At 50.7% G+C, this 23,890-nt stretch overlaps 1 protein-coding gene across 4 annotated transcripts in view; it reads left to right on the forward strand.

Annotated features, from left to right (window-relative positions):
• The window catches only part of LOC119198375 (rho GTPase-activating protein 21), a 50,203-nt gene that overhangs the window by 15,945 nt on the left and 10,368 nt on the right, over positions 1-23,890 (forward strand). For 3 of the 4 annotated variants that reach the window (XM_037455437.2, XM_037455439.2, XM_037455438.2), the window contains 7 exons: positions 8,552-8,740; positions 10,566-10,587; positions 16,378-16,470; positions 17,275-17,353; positions 17,506-17,560; positions 19,317-19,340; positions 20,660-22,598. In XM_037455437.2, the coding sequence (XP_037311334.2) occupies positions 8,552-8,740; positions 10,566-10,587; positions 16,378-16,470; positions 17,275-17,353; positions 17,506-17,560; positions 19,317-19,340; positions 20,660-22,598 (2,401 nt within the window). The remainder of the gene's footprint in view (positions 1-8,551; positions 8,741-10,565; positions 10,588-16,377; positions 16,471-17,274; positions 17,354-17,505; positions 17,561-19,316; positions 19,341-20,659; positions 22,599-23,890) is intronic. The other variant, XM_037455440.2, reaches the window with a different exon arrangement.

A 23,890-nucleotide genomic window follows, 5' to 3' on the forward strand; every position in this document is an offset into this window, starting at 1 on the left:
CGTTTGATCAATAACCCTGTAGATTAGTTTTCAACTGATTTAAAACAATAGTTTTCATGCATGACATGTAAGAAATGGGGGTTTGAGTGTTTCATGAGATTGTCTGTCGTAATCCAAGCTCACTCATTGTTTACACACTCAACTAGAAATGGCCTTTTTCAAACTACTCTTATGCCATCAGATGCCTTCAGTTCTCAAAAGCAGGTCAACTAATCAAAAGTTATTATTTATAGTTGGTATATTTTTTTATTTTCTAAATTCACTTTGGTGCCAGACTGAACTTTTAAAGATTAAATTGAAATATTCTCACGTGTAAAACAGTCCCACAAAATCCCTGTAATCTCCTCTCAGCGTTAATCCAGTTTTAAGGCGGCGTAACCACAGCAACGCTGACTTCATTTATTCTTGTACCATGGCGGCTCGTCTTCTGGCAAAAATCACAATCGATCGAGTATTAATTAACACAACTTTCCCACAACTTTCCCACAATCCCTATCAGTTGCATAGATATGAGCGCGAAGGACCATCAAATGGATGCGGCCTCCTCGCGACGCCTTCCATCGCATGTGAGTTGTCACCAGCCACACCATAATTATGCCCCCCCCCCCCCTCCTACCCTTCTCCAACCGCAAACCTCGGCCGAGGGAATTCCAAGATCAACTTCCAGCTTTATGGGCTCTTTATGAGACGCGCGTCGGCTACGGCAGCGTCGCACCTCCTCAAAGGAGCCCTTTCACACGGGAGTTTACATTCAGGGCGGCGGACGGCTTCCCTCCCCACGTCCCGCTTGGCCCCCTTTCACGGGCCTTGAATCAGGTGTTTGTCTGCGCGGCTCGCCGCCCGATTGATGGTGTGTGTGTGTGTGTGTGTGTGTTTCCAGAAGGGAGCGTCGGGTCGGTTCCCGATGGAGTCGGGTGAATCCCGCGTTACCGCCGCTGCCACCATCGGCGCATGAAGCGCTGTGTCTGGCGCGGTGAACGTGACCCGTTGATGCGTAAAGGCGACTGGTCGATCCAGGGTCAGCCTGGTAATCCCTCACTGTGGGGGGGGGGTCTTCGTCCGTCATTGCAAACATGATTGCTCCGCCTTTCTTTTCTTCAGAGCAGCTGCTGAGGAGTGAATGAGCAGGCTCCTGAATGCCTGATTGGCAGCGGCGTTTGTGTGGAAGTATCAAGGGACCCTCCGGAGACAATTGTCCTAAACCCCCCCCCCACTCCTACCAGGCTCTGGCCCTTTGTCTCCCCTGCTGGTTTTTGGGGAGAGTTTCCAACCCCGCAGCCTCTCCTCCCTGCAGCCACCGCTCCGTCCTGAAGGAAATCCCCCGGATGGTTTTTCTTTCTCTTCTGCACAGCAAACCAATTTGTTTCGTGGTTCCTGCCATCGGAGCCGAAAGCGACGCGCTGCCTCATCGACATCTGGTTGGCGGACTCAGGGACTAAGGGGGTTGCTGTTGAAGTTGTTGCGTCGTGACTTATGTCAGATTTGGACACTTCTTGGACTGAAAGGGAGTCCAGTGCCATCTTCCTCTTCACAACTGAAACATGTAGGAGATGAGGCAGCCACGGTTTGAGACGGCTTTGAAAACAATAGTTCCTCCGTTGCAATGGCAAGGTCAGCCTTTCAGTCCTACACCTTCGCGCCTCATTTTATCAGCTAAAATGATCACTTTTCTGCATCAGGAAGCAGTTTACACTGCGATGGACCGACTGTGCGCACAATCTTGAAATGAAATAACTTATTTCCCCCGCGATGGACTAGAAAGGAAAAAGCCATGCGGGTGGTTTAACATGTAAAGTCGTCCAGCGTTGACCCATCGTTTAATACATGTGTGAAGCTTAAGTTTCTCCACAAAGAATCACACAAAAGCACAGCTAAGAACCTTGTGTCTCTTGAAAATGAGCCATTTTAGCATGAAAAAAAAGATGCAACAAACAATTGAAGGGTTCCTATTTCACTGAATTCTACAAAACTGCTATTAATAACATTCACTCTGTAAATCACATTTATGTTTCCTCAGTTTCACCCAGGGAAAAAATGTCCCCTCTGAGACACCCGTCCCCTCGTACTCGTGTGTTAGCACCTCATAATGCATTTGAATTAGGGACCTGGCTGCATTATTGCCTCCACTTTAGATCGAGGCCCTGATCTGAGCCTGAAACCAGATCGACCTGCTCCGGTATTGGACTCGACCGTGGGGCTTCATGCCCCCTTGAGGGCCGTATGAAGGAGGGCATTGTGGGTGCTCTGCACTCTGGTCCCCCCCCCCATCCTGGTTAGCCGGTCCTTTTGTTACGGTAAGCCTTACCTCGCGGAGCCCAGATGCAGCACGTCCAGATTAGACTCACACCCGCCAGGAGCCCTGAAAAGCCACCCTGAATCGAGCCTAATCCTGCGGAGAGACTTTCTCTTTGCTTCTGGCCTTGGGCACCACACACACACACACACACACACACACAGTTGGAAGTTGAACGAGAACCAAACGGATACTTAAAGATTCCTTATTGTAGTCTTTTTTTCTTTTTCTTGCATCTTTAAACCCCATCCAGAGATCCCGTCAGTTGCTTATGGACCACAGGCTCTTTTCTCCCCCTTTGTTACACAAATCAGAGCTGCAGATAATCATCTAATAAACCCCCAGACTCTGAACACAACCTGTTTCTTTATTGTTTTCTCCAGAAACGTAAACATCTGAAACGAGTTTCACTTCTCAGGGAAAACGACGCTGGCTATTAAGTTTGAGGATTCATTTTTTTCCCCCTGCTCAGTTTGGGCGGACTGCTTTCAAACGGAGACTCTTGCTCCTCCCTTTTAGCTTTTGAAGGAACCGGACTCGTCTGCCGCTGATGTCATCCCAGCACAACCTGTCCTGGCCCTCGCCACATGCCGTTTTTGGCCTGCAGGACTATCAGGGGACCCCCCGGACCGAGCGGGACCGGTGCAGAGAGTCGCAGTTCATTGTGTGTCTGAACATGCCCCCCCCCCCCTCCCCCCTCCCCCCTCCCCGTTCACATGGTCTGTTTCACATCACAAGTTAAACAGAATGAATTGTTGGAAAGTGAAAGTAAGTGCTTTGGGGACGTCCGGTTGCGTTATGTGACGTGGGCCCCAGTGACACTCTTCCTCGTGTCACATGTATGAGCATCAGCAGGCCGGGATCGCAGACTGGGTTCCAGTCCAAAGAGCCGTTGTAATAGAGCCGAAAACACCAGAGGAAGACTTTCTCCTCTTCGCTGACTGGGCCAGGACGCATCTGCACTACGACAATGTTTAATTTCAAACAGTATTTTGACACAGGCCATCGTGCAATCTGGATAAAGTGTGTAAGGATTGTTCAGCCGTGCCCTCCCACACACACACTCACAGGTGTGTGTGTAGAAATAGCTGGATTTGTGTGTAACCAGCTTCCATTATGCCATTGACAGACTATTGATTGGTCTTTAGACCTGGGTATAAGTGTCTATTTCCATGGGTACCAGTCCTCGGGTTGTTTACAGCAGTTAGGTAATGTGCCAGAACATGACTCCTCTGCTTACTTTCCCGCTGCCACTATAATAACCCAGATAACCCCAATTATCCTTCAAGCTGTGCCAGTCCTGCACGAGTAAGACAAACACATGTCCACAACACACGCACATGAATCACTTCTTCCACTTTCTTCTTTCACGTGAAGAAAGCATCCGTAACCTCAATAACCAGCTCCTCAGCACCATCGCCCCGCCGCAGACACGCTGACAAACAAGAGGCACCCGGGGAGGAGACCCGGGGGCCGGCAGCCGGCATTGTTGTGGCGTGGTTCGTTGCCACGGCGACAGCACAATATTTGTCGGGCGGGCTGCCTCGTTTTTGTGTCTGCATGGCACCGAAATCCACTTCTTAGCCAGCTCCAATTCTACTGAGGCATCTCTGTTTTTTCTCCTCATGTGTTTTAGATTTACAAGAAGACGTATGCGATGTGGGTCGAAGCGTACTTACAGTCAGAAATGTGTCCGAGGAGGTCAGAGGCAACGCAGCTGGATGTAAAAGAAATCACATTTTCACACATTTACTTGTGCGCCGGCCCGTCCTAATATACAAGCAGCCTTGTTTTGGCTCCCACGAGTCAAACGTCTCAGCGTCTCTGCACAGCCGAGTGAATGTGGAGACAAGATGCTCACGACAGAACGCTGGCAGGGAACATTCCTCCGCTGGGTTCCCGATGTTGTTTTCCTCGCCTCGCCTTATTCGCAATCACAGTGGGCCGCTGTTTAGTCTTATTTCTTTCGGGGACTGAGCCGGTGAACTCCCGATTATGGGACGAATGTGACCCCCCCCCCCCCCCCCCCCCCCGTGGACAGGTGTTGTCACTTAAAAAGGACAGAAAGGCCGGGCCAATGTCCTCGAGCAGCATTTCAGGGACAACATTTAGCAACAGAGCGTGTAGCGGTACAAAGTCCTGATGGAGCGACGCGAAAGCCGCCCTGAGCCCCGAGATGAAAATGTGATTAAATATTAAATGGAGGCTTTGGCCGCGCTCTCTACCAGAGAGGTTTACTGAAAGCCGTCGAGGGGCGGCGTCTGTCCTGCCCTCCCAGGCTGAGGTTGGCTGACCTCGACGGAGCGAGGGGGGCGTTCCCACGGGGGGGGCGTTGGCAGGTTGTGGAGGATCGACGGGCTCTAGTTCGGAGCGGATCGTCCACAGAGAGGAGGAAGGGCTTCTCTGTCTCGGTCAAGGTGCTTTTCGACCATGGTGTGACAGGTTTGAGGCTTTATGGCTATACGCAGGAGTGAGCTTGTGTGTCTATGCGACTCCCACTCGTCCCCCCGTGCGTCTGTCCCCCTCGTAGTCCCAGATGAGCTGCAGGCATGCGGAGGGACGCGCTGTGGATATTTTGTGCCTTTTAGTTTTCACAGAGCCCACATGCTTCCTTATCGGTATTAGCTCCACTTGACTTCCCTCCGCAGGCTGTGAAAACAAGCCCAGTTGTTCCTGACTGACTCGTGTTTCCTGCCATAACTAAGCTTTAGGGAATATTCCTCATAACAAACATACCTTTTTGGACTTGTGTGTGTGTGTGTGCGTCTCTTCTCCTTCTTAAAATTTGTTCTTATGATTTATTGATTGGGCTTGACACGCAAGGCTGCTGGCTGGCACATTAAAGCTGAAACTAATGGTTTCCAGTGCGTTAGCGAGCGATGGAGGAAAGGGAGAGCGTGTGTGTGTGTCGGGGGGAGAGGTTTGTGTGCAGAGTGGGTGGGTGCGTCAGTCTGTCGGCTCTCTGCAGCGCACTGAGCCGCTCTGCTCTCCTCCCGGGCCGAGTGGAAACATCATGCGTCCGCGGGACGCCCAGAAGGACCGCCCCGTTTCCCCCCAGACGGAGACCAGAATAGACAGCCGGAAACGTGCCGCGGGAGGACGGGGACGCGCCGTGGACGACTCGTCCACAACCGCGGAGTAGCCAGAAAAGGACGGATAGCTTTCTTCTATTCCAGCCACCCCGATCTCACCACCTCAAACCCTGGCTATGCCATGCTGGCCCAGAGGAACGGGCGGGCTCCCCTGAAGCACCGCCGCACGGGCCCGCGGGACGAGGACGAGGACGCCGCCGCCGAGGGGTGCTGCTCCCCCCTCTCTCCTTCCCCGTCGTCGGGGGGGTGCCCCTGGGCCCGGCTGGCCGGGGTGGACGGCTGCCTGTCGGAGCCGTACTGCCTTTGGTTCCAGCTCTTGGCCCGGGCCTACTGGGGCGAGGTGGAGCTGGGGCTCACCAGGACGCACCGCAGCGTGTCCTGGGCTCGCCTCCGAGAGGCCTCCCGGAGGAACTGTGTCCGGTCTCGGGTAAGACGGAGAGCACCCCTGTGGCGTTGGGCCGGGGAAAGCAGTGCTCCGGTTTTCGGGGGGGTTTTAGGAATTCTCTGACTCGTCGGAGTATGTGTTGAGGTATGTCTGAGAGCGATGTAAACGTTTACATAGGAAGCATTTGGCAGCAGGGGGGGGGGGCTCTCTAGCGGTAAGGTGGTCCTGTTTCAACAACCGATATCAATTCTAATGTGAGCGTGTGTGTGTGTGTGTGTGTGTGTGTGTGCGTGTGCGCTTTACGGTTGCATTTACTGTTGTTTCAGGATGACACTTTGCTGTCAGCTGTCAATGGAAGATGACATTTATTTTCCAGCTGTGCTTATTTCTGAATTCCTCCTTCTGCCACGACTTAGTGAGGACTGAGGACCCCTCCTGAAGCCATATTTTCCTCTTCCATTCCAAGTATGACTAATGCCAAAGTCTGTGGTCGGAGAGGGAGAGAACTTTGGGAAGAAAGGGCGAGAGGGAGTGAGAGAGGCAGAGCCATGAGGTCAGACGTGCTGCGCTTTAAAAAAAACAAAAAACTAAGCGGAGCGGAGAAAAAGTGTGTAGAGAAGCTGGGTCCACATTGCCATTCAAATGCACTGCTCTGATATGCATAGAAAAGCTGGAGTGGGCATGCAAATGCACCACCCCGCAGGCCACGGCACCATATGGCGGCGCGCAGATCAAACACCAGACGTGCACATGCTGGTGGGTGCTGTGCATGCAGCCTGCATGCATAATCCAGTCATATTTACAGGTCGTGTGTGTGAGCTTATCTGGAGCAGATTTACAGTATTGTGGCTGTTTCACTGAGGCACAGTGCAGCTTCCCTTCACACAGCGCTGCTGCTGCTTTAACCGAATGAGGAGAAGGTGTGTGTGTGTGTGTGTGTGTGTGTGTGTGTGTGTGTGTGTGTGTGTGTGTGTGTGTGTGTGTGTGTGTGTGTGTGTGTGTGTGTGTGTGTGTGTGTGTGTGTGTGTGTGTGTGTGTGTGGGACATCAGAGCCAAAAGGCTCAGTTGTGACGTTACATTTCCAGCTTGCGAAGCGAGCAGCGCCGCTCTCCGCTGCAGCAACGCGTCCAGCTGCACGCCGCTGGGTGTTGGCGCTGATTTCACCAGTTGCACGATTAAGCCGACGCCCATCCCGCTCTCCGGAGGCCCCTACATCTGCTGCTGCCAGACGGGCGGAGCAGAGTTGGGGATGGAGGAGGCGGAGGGGCGGGGGGGGGAGAGGTGTGTTCTGGAGGGATCCGCGTCTCGACGCAGGCTCTTGGTCGCGGCCCCGCCGTGCAGCGCCACCATCGCTATGACGACAGAGGTGACGGAGGTCTCACTGCTCAGGAGGCTCCCAGCAGAGCGTTTGTGACCATACGGAGACGCTGTGATTGAGCGTTTTTGAAGGTTTCCTGCTCTATGGTTCTGGGAGTTATAGATCTGGGTCGTGAAGTCCTTGAAGAGGCTTTGTCCCGGATCAATTGATCTCAGCGCGGTTGTGTTGGGCTACACAACCGCGCTACCTGCTCCCGTTTTAGTCCACGTTAGTGCACGTGAGCGTTCCCGCCTGCTGAGCTGCACGGCTCTCACACTTAAGGCGTGGATGGCGCCCACCGGTTCTCTTTTTTTGGGGGGGCTTGTGTGTGAGTTGTGTTGTGTAGGCATGAACGTGATGTTCCTCACGCTGCGAGCTGCCAGCACTTACGCGTTGTTTTTATCCCGTGTTAGTCACAGTAGGAATGTAGGAGATACGTCTGGCATGGTGCAAACACGCCAAACAGCCCCGCGAAGCCCCCAATGTGCAATAACTGAAGCCATATGCGCGGCTGTGTGGAGCTCGCGGCACCACAGTGTGGCTTAGATGACGACCCTGATTATTTTGATAAATATTGTGATCACTGACATGAACCGCAACGTAGGAACAAAGCGGTTTAACGGTTTTCATCTGGGGGGAAGTTTGCTCAACCTCGTGCCTTAATCAACAGCTTCTGGTGAACGTGTCACATTATGTGTCATAATGGATTTATGTTGCAGAAACAACTTACTTATTAACAACAAACCCTCTTGTTAACTCTTTTCCAACACCTTATTCATAAAAGCGTCAACCTTGTTTACAAAATGACACTTTTTGTCGAGCAGAATCAAACTCGACCTGATTGAGATCTATAAAAAATACAACTTTCTTTGTTCTCACCATCAGTAAGTCATAGTAAGGCATTTGATTTTCTTTGTTATAAAGAGTTGCATTATCTTTACCAGGGGTTCCCAAACAGGGTTGCCATGACAACCCAAAAGTCGGTGATCTAAAAATCCTTTTTTTTCTTTTTTGTTTTTACTTTATTTTAATAGTTCACAAATATGACAAGGTCAGCATCTCTCTAAAATTTGTATGCAAAATATGAAGCTAAAGCCTGCAGCTTGTTAGCTTAGCTTAGCATAAACACAGAAAATGGGAAGAAATACCTAGCCTGTCCAAAAGAAACACAATCTGACCTTTAAAAAACAAAGAGTCTCTTTTCTGTCCATGTGCTAAGCTAAGCTAACTGGCTTCTTGCAGCTGATTGTTTATATATATACGGTACAAATATATGTGGTATCAATCTTCTCAAGAAGGCTAATAAATGTCTGTCCACAAATGAATTCTGAGTGAAGCGCTGACACCACGGTGCAGGCTCTCCACCCCGAGCGTGTCCCAGAGATCAACCCTGACGCCCTCCTTTTGGTTTCTCCTCCTCTCAGGCCAAGCAGAAGGATGGGCGCGATCAGAGCGAGGCGTCGGCCGTGGCGTCCCTCGGCGCCGAGGAGGAGCCCTTCTCCTGGCCGGGCCCCAAAACGCTGCACCTGCGGCGCACCTCGCAGGGCTTCGGCTTCACGCTGCGCCACTTCATCGTCTACCCGCCGGAGAGCGCCGTCCACAACTCCCTGAAGGTGACGCCCAGAGATTTCTGATACAGCTTAGGCTACTTAAATGGGATCTACAGTATGTAGCAAATGGGACATTTACTCAATGTTTAATCTGTTCCAGAAGTTGAGACATTTAACTTGTCGTGGCCTGAAGACCAGTCTTATTATTTTAATGTGTTATGCGAGTGATGCAGCGAGGCTTTTCCCCTTCTTTTTTTTTTTTATCAGAGCCTCCCTCACTTGTGTCATCCCACCTGGGAAATCTGCCAGCTGTCTTGTGGATAACATCAGCACCAATCAGCCCTTTGGTTTTAATCCTGATGTGACAGCACTCGCGCCGCTAACGGGCCCCGGCTAACACGCGCTAAAGGGCTTTGCTTAACTACCACGGGGCTTCTTTAATGCCACAACGAGCCGGTGTTTTGACTCGGCTTTCCCAGAGCTCCTCGTGGCCTCCCGACTATTAGTTTGTGGAAGTGATAATTCACGATAACGCTGGTTTGCTTTCCTCTGAAGTCTATTTTGACAAACTCTTGGGTTTGCAGCGGAGGATTTCCGACGCAGCCAGCAGTGGTTCTGCTGTTTGTAGCCTTTGGCTCCCTTTCTGCATGCTGAAAGGGAATCTGCGGCACGACAGTTTGGGTTTGAAGACATTTGTGTAACTGAAGCGATAGATAGTCTCTCCCGGAGGCCTCCGCGGGTTTCACCGTGTTGTTTGGGTCAATAAGTCCAGCGTGGGGTGGGACGCATGCTCTGCGATCCCGCTGTGGAGTGATGGGAGGATATGAAAGTTTGTGAACTGAAGTGGAACTCACGATAAAACAGAAATGTGGATCCCATCTAAGAAGCTTTTGATGCAAAATGAAGGGAGGAAATTTAACTCCAAACACTTTTAGTCTGCTGACGCGTGGGCATTATTCTCATTTAGTCATGTAATTACATCTGAGACATATATTTAAAACTACACAACTCAAACTACATTTTGTCTTGACTTTGAGCCGACTGTCTTGAGTCACCGTCGGCCTTCTTAAAATAAGACGGGATTCTGGGAAATATTATAATAATTATTTGATATAATAAACTTGATGTCCGTCAGGTCACACTCGCTGTAACCCCCTCCTGATCCATTTCATTGTAATTACTTTGTGGAGTGGAGCTCCTGATTAATCGCAGTTGGAGGGTATTGGGGTTAGCTGGAGGAGGGTCACGGCGTCTTAAGGAAAGCTCTGGGAGAGCAGGGAGACTTTAAGGCTACGTGGAGCGCATGTGTCACTGAGTGGGCCGATTCCAACTGGCACTCGGAGGGAAATTGCGTTTTTTAATGTGTTGAGGAAGACGAGAAAAAACCCCACCAACACAGGATTCTATGTCCCCTCCTGTGGATTTTACCACAACAGTTTTAATAGTGTCAATGGATAATAAACGCTTTTCTGTGGATAATCTAATCCTTCGCACCACAAGATTTATTCCAGTGACGAACATCAATTGAATTGTTAGATTATAAAATGTCGAACACAAACAGGGATATGCCAGCGGCTAACAGTTATTTATGTATCGACGTCCCCTCTTCTTAAAACTGAGTTAGGAGCAACTGTTTGTGGTTAAGGTCAGAGGTCATGTCTTCAACTTGCTTTTGCCTGAACAATAGTTGAAAACCCAAATATATTAAATGTCTGGCTATATGGAATAGAAAAGCTGGACAATGTTTTTTTAGATGCTCACATCAGTGCATTTTATAGTGAATGTTAATAACTCAAATGATCAATGGATTTTTTTCCATGTGATATAAACGTATGAAATAAGAGAATCTCATCACAAATGATCCTGATCTATTTTCTGTCTCTTCCAGGATGAAGACAATGGCAGCCGAGGTGAGTGTTCATTTCCTCTCTTGGGAATTCCCTGCATGCATCTGTGATCTGGAACCTCAGGTGTTGGAATAAGAATGACACACAAACCGTTCGCATCCCCCAAATAGAGATCAAATTAAGATCGACATCTCATCACTGTTATTTATTCCTGCTCCTTAGAGAGATGGGTCTGAACATAAGCGCTGTCAGTCCGACTGGCAGCTTCATAAATATTCTTATTTGACCCTGGGATGTAAACAATGTCGGCTGCTTGTCCGTCCTGTGTCCCAGAATGCATCTGTGCACCGGGAAACGTGCACGGAGACTGAACAGCAACACAAAGGTCTTCGGTTCTCTTGTTTGAATAAACATCCACTTCACCTCGATGGTATTTTCTCACGTGAACTCAGTGTTTTCCTCCACGTTTCTTTTTTTGAAAAACAAGCTGATACCTTTTTGGCAGAATCCGCTACGTTTTGTGTTTGTAATAACGGGGAGGGGATTACGGTCACCGGCTGGTTGTTTGGCTTGTTACGAAGCCAAAGCTCTACCAGGTGTGATTCGGGGAAGGGTTATGGCATGAGTGGACAGGGGAGGGGAAGGGTCCGGGGTCAGAGCAGGGTGAGCGCCGGGCTTTGGAATAACTCTCTCTCTCTCTCTCTCTTGACCGCCTCCCAACGGGAAATTGAGAGATTCCTGTAAGTGTCCCTCATCATCCCTCTTGGCCCTTGGTGTCACATTCCTCAAACCCCTCCCCCCACACCCTTGTTTAACCCCCGCGCGTCCACCCGCCTCGTCCGAGACCAACGTCAAGCCGTTAAAAAAGAGCCACGTGCGGTTGGGAGAAGAAGTCCCGGCTGAGCGGATGAGAGGCGTCGAATAGATGCAAGTGCCCCCCTCCGCCCCCCCCCCCCCCCAGCCTCTCATAACTCCCTTCCTCTCTGCAGAGGGGATGGTGTTGACAGGTGGGGGGGGGGGCACCAGCTGATACAATGGCAATGAGAACCAAATGACACCAGAATAGGAGATGTTTTTTTTTTTAGAAGCACAGGACAATCGTATAAAGTCATAGTTGGAATATTGAAATAAACAATTTAATACTAAAAACAAAACAAATGTGAAAAATGCTAAAATCAAGAAGGTCACGTTATCATTTTGTTGATCTGAGCTGAAAAAGCCTCAGAGTTAAACACACCCCGTGCCTGTTCTGTTCTGTTCTGTTTACGACTGCAGCCAGTTGGTCTCCTAATTACAGGATTTTGGATGACCGGTCTGATGCTGTTTGTAATTTGTGTCCAACTACCAATCTGACTCTGGCTCCCAGGGATCCTCACTGTTTATAAAACACACACCGAGCTGAAAGTAAAGGCAATCCAATACTCGCATGATCCCTCATGAAGGTTACATAATGGAACGATAGAAACCACTCTCTGAACAATGTTTAGAGCAATAATATATTGCTCAACCAAAAAGTGACGTTTCAGTGGAGGAGACGAGTGAAGTTCTTCCTTTGATTCCTCAAACGCTCCGACGCGTTGAAGCCGGGACGAAAGCAGCCGAGTGCTGGCGGGTTTGAGCTGGCGGACGTTTGGCTCTGGTGTCATTTCCCTCTGACGCCGCCTGCGAGTTGTTATTGTTACCATGTGACCACCCGGCACGCTGCCGGTCACGTCCCCCGCCCCGAAGCCCCCCGGAGCCCTCAGGAAATACCACGGAGAGACACGCAGATGATTGAGATAAAACATCCAACGCGTCGTGTTGTTTGTTACATTCAAAAGATTTGCATTCTGCAGCTCTGTGACCCCCCAACCCCCTCCCCACCCACAGCGCTATGCACTGCCGTTTATTGACTTGACTCTGGGCCAGTGTGTGTGATGCTGTTGGTGTTTGGAGAGGGGGGGGGGTTAGGTGGGGTGCAGGCCACGTGTTTTGACTAGCTTGGGTATTGTTGCTGGAAACACACCAGAAAACCTGGACACACACACACACACACACATCAGCGCAGATACACAGGTACACAAACGTAAACAACAACACAGTGCAGACTGTGTGTGTGTGTGTGTGTGTGTGTGTGTGGAGATCGGATGGGTTTATTTCCTTTCACAGCGGTTGTCTACATACCAGATCTTCCTCCTCTATCTCACTTCCTCTCTTCCTCCCTCCCTCCTCGCGTGTCTCCTTCTCTCCAGCTGCACATGTCAGCAGCGCGTCGAAGGGTGAAGTCTGATCAAGGCGTGAGGGGGGGCGTGGGGGGGGGGGGGGGGGGGGGGTTGTTACGCGCTATGCTTATGAATCCGCGGTGCCTCTGCAACACCAGGAAACCGTCTCCATCTGTTTAAATATTTGTTTTTCACTCAACGTGAGACACTTTTTTCTCTGCTTTGTTTCCATTTTTTCCGATTTGAGTTGGTTCCCATAAAGCCTGCAGAGGGGCGTAAGGCAGCACAAGCAAACAGAATTTCCCGGGTCTCTCCGGTGGGCTTTTCACGGCCCCACCTTCTCTAACTAAGCCCGCTCCAACCATTTGTCTCTAACCGCCTGTGCATTTCTTTCTCCATCTGTGCCCCCCCCCCCCCGTGATCTCTGACACTGAACTCCCCAAATCGAGATCTCTCTCTGATTTCATTTAGTCACTTTTATCTCGAGCGTCAGTAGTTGTAAATCTGACAACTTGTTGACTCCGATGAACATTAAGACTGAAGTCATAAAAGCTTTTTAGGCAAATATCCAAACACAATCCAGCATTTATTCCCTGCGGTAAAGTTTCTTTTTTTTTTGTTTTATAGACTTTTTTGTGGGGGAATTTCTGCCTTTTTATTGGACCGATTAAGACGGGGAACAAGTGACAGCTCACCACGCCGCTGGTTTGCCACCCTGCAGCTTCACAGACAGTTGCCCTGAAGCAAGAGGCTGTATTTTGGGCTGAAATCAGCAGGTTCCAGATGTTGGTCACTTGTTGCCTCAGTTGAACTTTAGCTCCCTCCCACAAAGTTTCAATTCACAGAAACAAAACACCATTTTTTTTTGGCGTGGTCGGTATATCCTCTCTTTTGGTATTTGGAATTCATAGAGAAAAAAGAGGACGGAAAGTTCTCGGCTTCCTGTCTGTGCTGTAAAAACACTGGTTTTGTGTGTGTGTGTGTGTGTGTGTGTGTGTTGTGATGTAGGTCAGCCGTGTGTCTTTCAGGTCAGCAGCGTTACAGTCCAGGAAATGACTTATTTTGAAATGATCCTTACCCTCCAGGAATGCAGCGCTGCTGGGTTTTACACATTCTTGTGTCCTTGATATCTTTCCACATGACACGCAGTCTTTCTACCGTTTGCCTCATTGATGATGAACTATTTAATGAGCAAATATGAATTCTTCTTCACATGTCTCATGACATTTGCTTGATAAAAGACAACATGTATAAGCTTTAAGTATTGTTTTCAGACCTCTTTGCTGTTTGATGCAGGTCCCCAAAAAGATCATTCGGGCCATATATAGGATTTTCTTTGTGACTGCTGTGTGGAACATGCTATAAACATGCTTACACGTGAGGACAAACTGCTGACTCGGCAGCCTGTGTAGACGGGGCCTTTGAGGTTGACCCGGAGGTCGTGGATGTGGGTTTATTGCGTGTTTCCTGGAGGCCAGGCATCTCGTGTTAGCAGTGTTCAGGCCTCCCGAGCAGAGTTGCGCTTGGAAGGGTTCCTCTTCACGGGAACGGGGGGGAGACCGACAGCGAGTTGCACTCTGCGTTTTCCTGACGCCATCGAGCGGTCCGGTTTCTCCGAGCAGGATTTCTTCAGTGTGCACAACCTCTTTGGAAGGGAGTTGGACTTTATGGATTTATGTAACATGTACTTGAGCGTTGACCTTCCCACACTATGCGGGAACACGCTGTGCCTCCATTGATATGCCTCCCATGTTCATATTTCTCTGCTGGAGGAGAGCTGACACCGATAGCCATCACAGCGCATACCCGGTCCTCCTCTGCTGAGAGCGGACCTCCTCTCCTCAGCGCCAAGAAGCACATCTGTAATGCTTGCATCCAGATGCCAGACTCACTCGGGTCCATTTGTTGCTTTTTACAGTCAAATGTTTCAGCAGGAAGTTAAAAAAGGTGAAGCCACCTTTGCATTTTGTAAAATGGATTTGTGCAAAGGAAAAGGCAATGTGTATTAAATACAGTTTGACTCGCTAGAAGCCTACAAAAAGTCCTACAGAGCGGCGTGGACGTGGTGATCTACTGTGGTTCGAACAAAACACCTGCTGTTATTCACATGTAATTTTAGGCCGAGATCTGCCTCAAGCACCTGCTTACTAAAACAGATGTGGTGTGAATAAAGGGCCGAAAACATTGGCCCCCACTCCCCCACCCGGAGTCCATTGTGAGGCATGCGGGTGCATTGCATCCACACAGTAGCCGAAGCATTGGTGAAACAGTTGGGAGCAAAAACAAAACAATAATAATAGCTAGAGTTTTTTAATCCGGTTCATCCAGCTGCGTGCCACGGAGACTTCCAGAAATCCAATTTGTGCAGCAGAGTTGGAGCTCTGTGAGATTGGCTCGTGATTGGGACTATACCGAGTACCCGGGGGGGGGGGCTTTGTTAATATCTACAGTGTGTCAGTAACATTACACGTATATTTTTCATCATGTTCTGTGACGGCCTGCAACAGCACTTATTTATTTATTTCTCTTTGTACGCGTGTAAAAAAAGCTTTTGTCATGTATTAGTAGTAGTAGTATGTAGTAGTATTAGTAGTCTGATACTGTTCTTCACTCAGAAGGTGCACAACATGTGCTGCACTGCCTTCTACTGGCGGAGGAGGAGGCCTGCAGCTGTGCTTAACATCTGTCAAACCGAGAGTGTGTTTGACACTGACTTCACAGCGAAAGAGGAACACCATGTTACACTTCCTCAGGGCAGGTCCCCTGTGATGGGGGTCAAACCTGTGACCTTTTGTTTTGTAGAAAGCCTTTGGTGACGCTGGACTCTTTTACTGTAGGAGTGTTTGTTTAAACTCACTTTATGTGCTCTTGACTTTTATTGGACGGTGTCCCTCTGAACCGGCACGTTGAGCCGCACTCGTCCGCAGTAACGTTTTGGGCCACTGGGGGGAAGCAGCCGAGCGATTTTGACAAGGCGGCATTTCAGCAGCAACGTGAACCCAAACCAGTTCAGACACGAGCCCGACAGCAGCCCCGATTCTGGCTCTGACTCGCAGCACGACCCGACGTCCCACGGCCTCCCCTCGCAGCTCGGGGCACGTCCCACGGCCGCGTGGAGTCGACGTGGACGACGTATTCGGGGAGGGAAGCATGTAGTAGCACGAGGAAGATAGCATCAGTAGTGTTGGAGATGTACGGGGATCATATTCCCCAGTGTGGTTTCATAGAACCGTCTCACAGACTACCAACATCTGATTAGAGTTGAGGATAAGGCACTTTGCTGAGAAATTATCTTTCGGGGCTGAAACAATTAGTTGAAGATCAGTGGGTTTTTGTTGATGCCATATAAGGTTTTAAGAAATTCTTACATTTGACATTATCCTGCAACTTTTCACTCGCCTCACACTTTTCTCCAAAGAAGCGAGGAAAAAAAGTGTTGCAGTTACGGAACCTTGAATAGTAACTTTAACAAGTTTTGCATGTTCTTTCTTCCGGTTCCATCTATCTATGTGTCATATTTCTATATCTACGCGGGAGTGGGGGGGTGTAACGGAGGCAGTGCATACTGGCCTCGCTCTCTCTGCCTCTCTGCCACACTGTCTGCGTGTGTGTGAGACCAATCGCCTCGGTGCATGTGCTCTCTTGTTGCCAGGGCGACAGCGGAACCGTCTGGAGCCAATGGACACCATTTTCGTCAAGCAAGTGAAGGAGGGAGGCCCCGCCCACGGAGCTGGACTCTGTACAGGTACGCGCACACACACACACAGAGTCTCTATGAAGAGCGCTGCATTGCTTCTGATGACCGGCCGATCTTCCAATTACCTCGTCGTGTTCTTACATTTCAACTCAAAGCGCCGTCCGATGCCAAGATTTCTTCACGTTTGCACCGTCGGTGATTCCACTTCCTCGTACCCCGCCAGGCCAAACAGATACGAGTTACAGAATAACAGATGGGTGTTTCGTGGGAGGCTGAACAAAGTGTAACATGCACTGTGTTATTCCAACCTCTCTGTGATTCCCTCTCCCACTTACTTTCTGCCTTATTGACTCGTGAATCACGTCTGCTTTTAAGCAGCGAGGAAATAAAACAGAAATACTTGAGGTCCCTTGGGGGGTGAAAACCTGCTCCCTCCGTCAGCGTCATGGCCAGATCAGCCCTCCGTGTTACAGGAAGTGTTAAGTGGTCTAAACCGTCTGCTTTTATCTGCTGGCTCTTCTCTCCTGGGATAAGGGAGTGCAGTGTTCCCACAATTATCTGGTTTCTCCCCAAAAAAACTCACCTCGCCTCTCTTCCTGTAAGATGGCTATCTTCACAAAGCTTGAATGGACATGGATCTTCACATTAGGTCCTTCAAATAAACACGTATTGGTATTCTCCCTTTGATGAGGTGTGTTTGTGCTGGACGCGGCTGCTTCCGAGTGCTTTCCTTTGGTCGATAACCACAGTGACTGAAGTCGGATCACTTTGGTTTATTTCTCATGGTTCTGTCAGCACTGAAGAGCAGGTTTTTGATATATCCCCCCCCCCCCTCCCCCCCATCCTCTCCAGGGGACCGGATAGTCAAGGTGAACGGGGAGAGCATCATTGGAAAGACCTACTCGCAAGTGATAGCTTTGATCCAGAACAGGTACGATTAGCCACATTCCACATTTAATAGTAGGATTCATTTTAAGAAGAGTTCAACTTTGGGTCAGTTTGAGCCCTGTGCGTCATAATGGTTTCTGTCTCTCTCCTTCTCTCATGTTCGTTATTCCCCCCCCCCCCCACTCCCACTATCAGCGATGCCTCACTGGAACTCTGTGTGATGCCAAAGGATGAGGACATTTTGCAGCTGGTAAGCATTCATCACTAAATATTTCATGTGTGCTTAAGAATGCTTTGACTTTTACGGCAGAAAAGCATGCGTTTTTTTTACCAGACCAGTTATCATTTCGAAGCAGTTTCGAAACATTCATAATCAGTTTGCTTGCAATTCCAATGTATTTTAAAACCGGCTCTTTACAGGCAGAGAAAATGTCAAAATCCAGACACCAACAAGTTCAACTCCAGCTAAGCCAGCCTGACCTCCCGCTCCGTACTCAACACAGAGATAAATATTCATATTCTTCTTTCACGATCTGAATGCTCACCTTTTGGCGAGCGGCGCTCCCCTCTGAGTCACGCCGGACTGGAGTCCGACTCGTGAACAAAGAGAGCGAGTGTTGACCGGCGTACCGCAGCAGATAAGCTTTATTGCACTGCGATTACCAGACGGCACTGTTTGAAAGAGTGATAATGCCGTCGAAAACCTTTTGCGATGTGGTCACACTAAGGCCTGACGCTTAAAGCGCCGCAGCGTGACTTTCGAGGTAATTGTGATGGTCACACCTGCGGTTGAGTCCTCGCACCCACTCGCCCGTCCCCCATCTGGACCAGCGGGGGCCGACATGAACCGCCTGGTTGTCTGGTTCTCGGCCCGGTTTGGGTTAAAGCCTCCGGCAGAAGTAGCGGAGCAAGACTTCATGCCACAGCTCGGTGATGCAAACAGCCGGCCCGCGCCAGCAGTCAGGCTTCAGGGCCCCGCAGACGATAAAGCAGCGCCGCTCGGGAGCCAGAGATCCCAGTCGGATCCCGCTGTTTTGCTAAATTCCACACATAGCTTGTTAGCCTGGCCCGAGCTAAAAACAAAAAGCCACAGAAACATGCTTTTGGCGTTTTGGAATGAGTCTGAAGCCTCACAAGGCTGAGGGGTTTCAATGAAGCAATTGTCTCTACCTCCTTTTTGAGAAAAAGTTCAATTTAATGTCAATTAGGAATCGCATTACTTTATAGTTTCTTAGTATCATTTATGGGTTTCTCCTTGAGGGAAAGTGGAATACAAGATGTATTTTTTAAATGGCAAACATTTCTGTTCCAATATGATTAGTTTCTCACTTTGAAAAGTGTGTGAGAATCACAATCGAGCCATTTCCTTAAATGTCAGAACTTACACACACACACACACCGTCCCATCCTTCTTCATACGAGGAGAATAAGTATGAACGGGGGTGTCTCTGCCTGGTGTTTTTGGGAGACGCCGAGCCCTCTCACTTCCAGAGGGGGGTGTCAGCTGACTCCTCTCGGCTCACACAGGGCGTCTCTTATGCTCACCCCAAAGTGACCGTGCGACAGACAGAGCAGCGTCTCACGGACCAGGGAGAGGATGAAGGAGGCTCGGAGTTGTGCGTTTTTAGCGAGGGAGCCACTGAGCGACGGAAAGAGGGGGGGTCGGAGGGGGGAGAGGCACCACAGGGAACAGGTGAGAGTGACAGAGTGAATGAAAGGAGAGAGAGAGAGAGAGAGGAAGCCAAATGCACCTTGACTGCAGCCTGGTGGTGGGTGGCGGATGACAGGGGGTAAAGTGAGGAAATAATGGGGATGAGGGAGCAACTCAGGAGACATTCAGGTCAGCGAAGGAGAGCCACATTGCTGAAGTTCACCTCTGTGCTTCTTTCTTCTTCTTCCTGAAGCCAGACGAGACGCCCGTCTCACTTCTCTATGCTCACCTGTGTGCTTCTCTTTATTCCCCTTTTGTTCTCTCTGCTTGCCCCTCTCTAACCTGTGGACTGCAGTTTTCCAGGGACATCACTGCTCTGGTAAGAAGGGCAACTATCATGACTAATCACTTTCCTTCTTCTGCAGGGCTCGTATCACATGTCTCGCCACCATAAGAGCTTTTATTTTCTAGAGGCTTGCAAATCCTTACATCTATACATAATATAGTGTGGTTTATGATTTGCAGGTTACTTCACTGCCGTTTCAGCTTGAGGGAATGATGTGTGCACTGGAAAAACAAATGATATGGCACTTTTCCCCGTACTTTCCCCTTTGAGCACATTGTTTTCTATTTAACCGCACGACGGATGCAAATCCAGAGGGAGGAACCAAGCCGCAGGTTTGCCGTCAGTTCAGTTGTAACCCGACACTTCAGGTAGAGTGCAATCGATTATAGTCCAGCACCTCGGCTCTCTCCCTCTTCATTTCCTTAAAAAATGCTCAGGGTGCCACCTGGAGTTTTCTCCGAAGTCGTCCGTCATTCACCGGGGGGGGGGGGGGGGGGTCTGCGGGGCTACGACTAGCTATTCGTTCAGGTGTGAGTCGAGGAGACGGCTGCAAGTGAGAGTAGGTCTGTGGAGCCATGCTGACAGATGTAGCGTTAGCTGCCAAGGGCAGACACAGGCGTCCCCCGTTCATCCTGTCGTCCTGCCTCAGGGCAAACTCCCCAGTACCAAAGGTGAGTGAGGCCGCTGGCTCCGCGGGGGCGGTGGGGGGTTTCTGAACTTTCCAGTCTTCTCATTCCACTTATTTGCTTTGCTGGCTACCTCACCTGTTTCCCCACTCTATCCCATCTGTTTCTTCTCAGAGGCGTCCATTTGTATCGTGGCATTTGTTTGCAGTCTCCTGGGGAAATGATTGAGAAAATGTAACCGGAGCGGAGCGTGTTAGTTTAGGAAGGAAAAGTCCTGAAGCGCCGCGTCTACTTTTAGCACGCTGTTGTTTTATTGTTACAGCCCGGCGGATTTCAGTTGTCTGTCACTTGAGGGAATTCAGTAACCGTGTTTGTCTTGCTGATAATCTAATCAGCTCACAAAGAAACTCCAGTCAATAAAGGACACCGGCGGGTTATCATTCAATCTCCACCCTCAAGATGTGAGCAACCACGCTGTGAGGGCAGAGTTAGATGCAGTTGTGGGTGGGATGTGGCGGTGAATTCATCATGCAGAGCGGCTACCTGAAACAGTCTTGGGATTCTTTTAGCACTTTGATTGCAGAGTAGTTCCCGCAGCACTTCCTGTTCAGTGCACCTTGTCCGTGTTCGGGGGGAGATGTTCTCCTGGGGTTTAATGTTTAATCTATTTCAGCTTCCCGACCTCTGCTCACCCAAAGTGACATTATGTCCTGTAATCTCTTGCAGGCGTATTCCCAGGATGCATATCTCAAAGGAAATGATGCGTACAGCGGAAATGCCCAGAACATCCCCGAGCCCCCTCCCATATGCTACCCTCGGATAGAAGTCAAGTCTGCGGGCATGGCTCAGACATCGGAGCCCGCCGCAGTCACCGAGAGCCCCCCAGGGGCGGCTCAAGGGCCGGGAAGGAGAGGGGAAAAGAGCTACAGGGCTGAAACCCCCCCTGCTGCGCCCCCACAGGCGTCCAAGTCCCAGACGGTGGTCTGTGTCTGCAGTGAGAGCGTGAGGACAGTGGCCATGTCTCCTGATGCAGTGGACCGGGGGTCCCGGGTGGCCCGGGCTGGACCCAGCCACAGGACAGAGGAAAACCGGTACAGCCCCACAGCAGAATCCTCAGCCGCCGCGAGACCGCTCATTCACTCAGTACCTGGGGGGGCACAGCACCCCTCGTCCCATCCCGCAGACGGCCCGGCCTGCTCCCCTCCAACAAGACCCGGCGCCACCTGTCCGGACACTTTGTCTCCAGCGGTACGGGTCACGGCTGCCTCACCGGACACCTTCTCCACCGCCGCCTCGCCCAGCGGCAACCTCTGCACCCCCTCTCCCACAACCCCCTCCGCCTCCCCGCACCAGAACATCGACTGGAAAAACTACACCACCTACAAGGACTACATCGACGCCAAGAGGCTGCACACGTACGGTTGCCGCACCATCCAGGAGCGGCTGGACAGCTTGCGCGCGGCGGCAAACTCCACCTCCGCCTACGCCCAGCAACGCACGCCGCCTGCCCCCGGCACACCTCAGAGAGGGGCGCCGGGCTCTCAGGCGAGGTGGAGGAGCACCTCCAACGAACGCGCGGTGGATCCAAGGAGCAAAGGCGCCGCGGGGGCTTCGCTGCGTAGCGTCTCCCAAGAGAGGCTCGGCGGCGGAGGCGCGAGGACGGCGGCGGGCGTAAGTTGGCCGCGGAGTGCTTCCGAGGACGCTCTGCCTTTCTCCAGCCCCGCCGGAGTCCCGGAACCTCGGGCGCGGTCCTGCGACCACCTGGGGCAGCGGGCGGGGGAACCAGCGGCGCGCGGAGACCGGGTGGTGCTGGAGGACCGGCTGATGCTGTGTCGGGGCGAGGAAGCCAGAGCCAGCAGGCAGGGGACAGGCCCGAGAGCTTTGCCCCACCTGAACAGGAGTCTCACCGGGCGAGGAGGTGGATTGTCAAACTCCGCTCCTGTGTTTACCAAATTCTCGACGGACACTGCGCTAACGTCGAGGGCGGACGGGGTCATAATGAGGCCGTCGCGCCTGGCTGTTAAAAACGCCGCCTCCGAACCTTCGCCTGCCTTATCCTGCACAAGAGCCGCAGACCCTCTTCAAGACCAAAGAGCCAACATCGTGGGCAACCACCTGGGCTACTCGTCCCCTCTCAGGGGCCGGGCGGAAAGTCTGAGAATGGAGAGCAGGTCGGAGGCTGGGTTGGCGGCCAGGTCCTCGTCTTGCTCCGGTGCCTCCTCCAAACTGCCTTTGCAGAAACAACTACAAAGTGCAGTAGTTGCCGCTGCTTCTTCCTCTGGTTCCTCCACCTCAAATGGAGCTGTCACCCAAAAGCCAAGAGCCCGAGAAATGTCCAGTTCTACCGGCGCCCTCCCGCGGCTAAACGGCGGTCTGTCGGAAGGCGTAGAAGGACCGGACGCGACAGTCGTCATCCTAAGAAGGGACAAAAACTCCGGACCCCCCCACATCCGCCCTCCGTCCTACGTGCTGGCTCTTAATGACAACCAGGGAGGAGTGACTCGCAGGACGCCGCCACTGGTGAAGGCAGGCTCCGCAGACGGAGCCATGTGCAGGACCTCGAATGACAGCTTCAAGGAGATGCATCTCAGGAGGCTCGGAGACACGCGCCTGAGGTCCGGCTCCAACGACCTGGACGACTCCCTGGATTCAATCCCCTTCATAGGTAAGGCCGCACTAGTCCGCATACCGCCTTCTCGTAAAACGATTCACGTTTCTATGGCAACAGCAGTGACGGGGTTGGTGCCCGGGGTGAAGGGATGACGTTTGTGTGCATGAAAGCGGTGCAGACTCTTCACCACGCTTAATGAGCTCAGCGGATATTGTGTTGCACGTTCTTGCGTGACCAATCTATCTCTGATCTTTGTCTTCAGACCAAAATTGGTTTTATCCTCCTTGGCATCATGTGCTCGGACCGACATATTGATGTGTTATTTCCTGTCTAAGTCAGGAAATGCTGTAGATGTAAATCAGGATGTTTTATTTAGGGCAACTCCTTATGCAGATGTGCGTGCTAAGACAACGATGCATGCAAATGATTTCAATGATGGTAAGCAGTCCTTGATGAAGTGTGCATTATTTCCAGTGGTTAGTCCGTTGTGTAAGTGTCTATCAGGGGTTTTACATGCTCAGATAATCCCGCAGCAGAGACAAAACTCTGCTGCCGACGCAAAGGAAGAGGGTGTGTGTCCACTTTGCATGCAACATGTTGGAGGCGGCTTAGATGGACAGGATGCACGATGCAGGGAATTCACAGTTGTGTATACTCTTTGTTGCAATAATATACTTCTATCTTCTACTATCTTAAAATGAACATTTAAACAGGCCTGTCTGGTATTACTGTCCGATGTGGGGACATAAACGCGGTCCCCTACCAATACTTCCTTGTTTTTGGATACAAAGAAATACATCTCTCTCTGTCCAAAAAACAAAAATATCAAGTGTTAGCTGGTGTGCCTCACTCATCACGCCACAAGCACCTCCATTGTGTCTTAATGTGGATCACCAGTCCTACAGGAATGACTCCAGGGTTTGTGTTGCTCTGTGTTGTGTTGTGTTGGCAGCGTCACTTATCCAGGGAATACACTCCCACCGTGTATGTGGGTATATAAATGAGGTAATAAATTGGTTCCTTGTGGCGTTTTGAAGTCGGGGTGACGTGGAGTCAGGTGTGCGATGATGTGACAGGGTGACACTGTACTTCAGGCAGCCATGACGGATTGTCACTGCATTTTGGCCTCTAAATAAGGCAGCACACACACACACACACACACACACACACACACACACACACTCTCGCACACCAGGGCTGCTCTCCAACTACACCGCCCCACCCACTCCCTGAATTGGCTCCTATTTCCCGTGCGTTGTTCAGCAGGAGAAAGCCGAGAACATCGTCCTAATGGACTGTAACGTAATGGAGAAATAAGAGCATTCCTGCGGCTTCAATTAGATTTC

This window comes from Pungitius pungitius, chromosome 19 (assembly GCF_949316345.1).
Source record: "Pungitius pungitius chromosome 19, fPunPun2.1, whole genome shotgun sequence".
Taxonomy (NCBI): domain Eukaryota; kingdom Metazoa; phylum Chordata; class Actinopteri; order Perciformes; family Gasterosteidae; genus Pungitius; species Pungitius pungitius.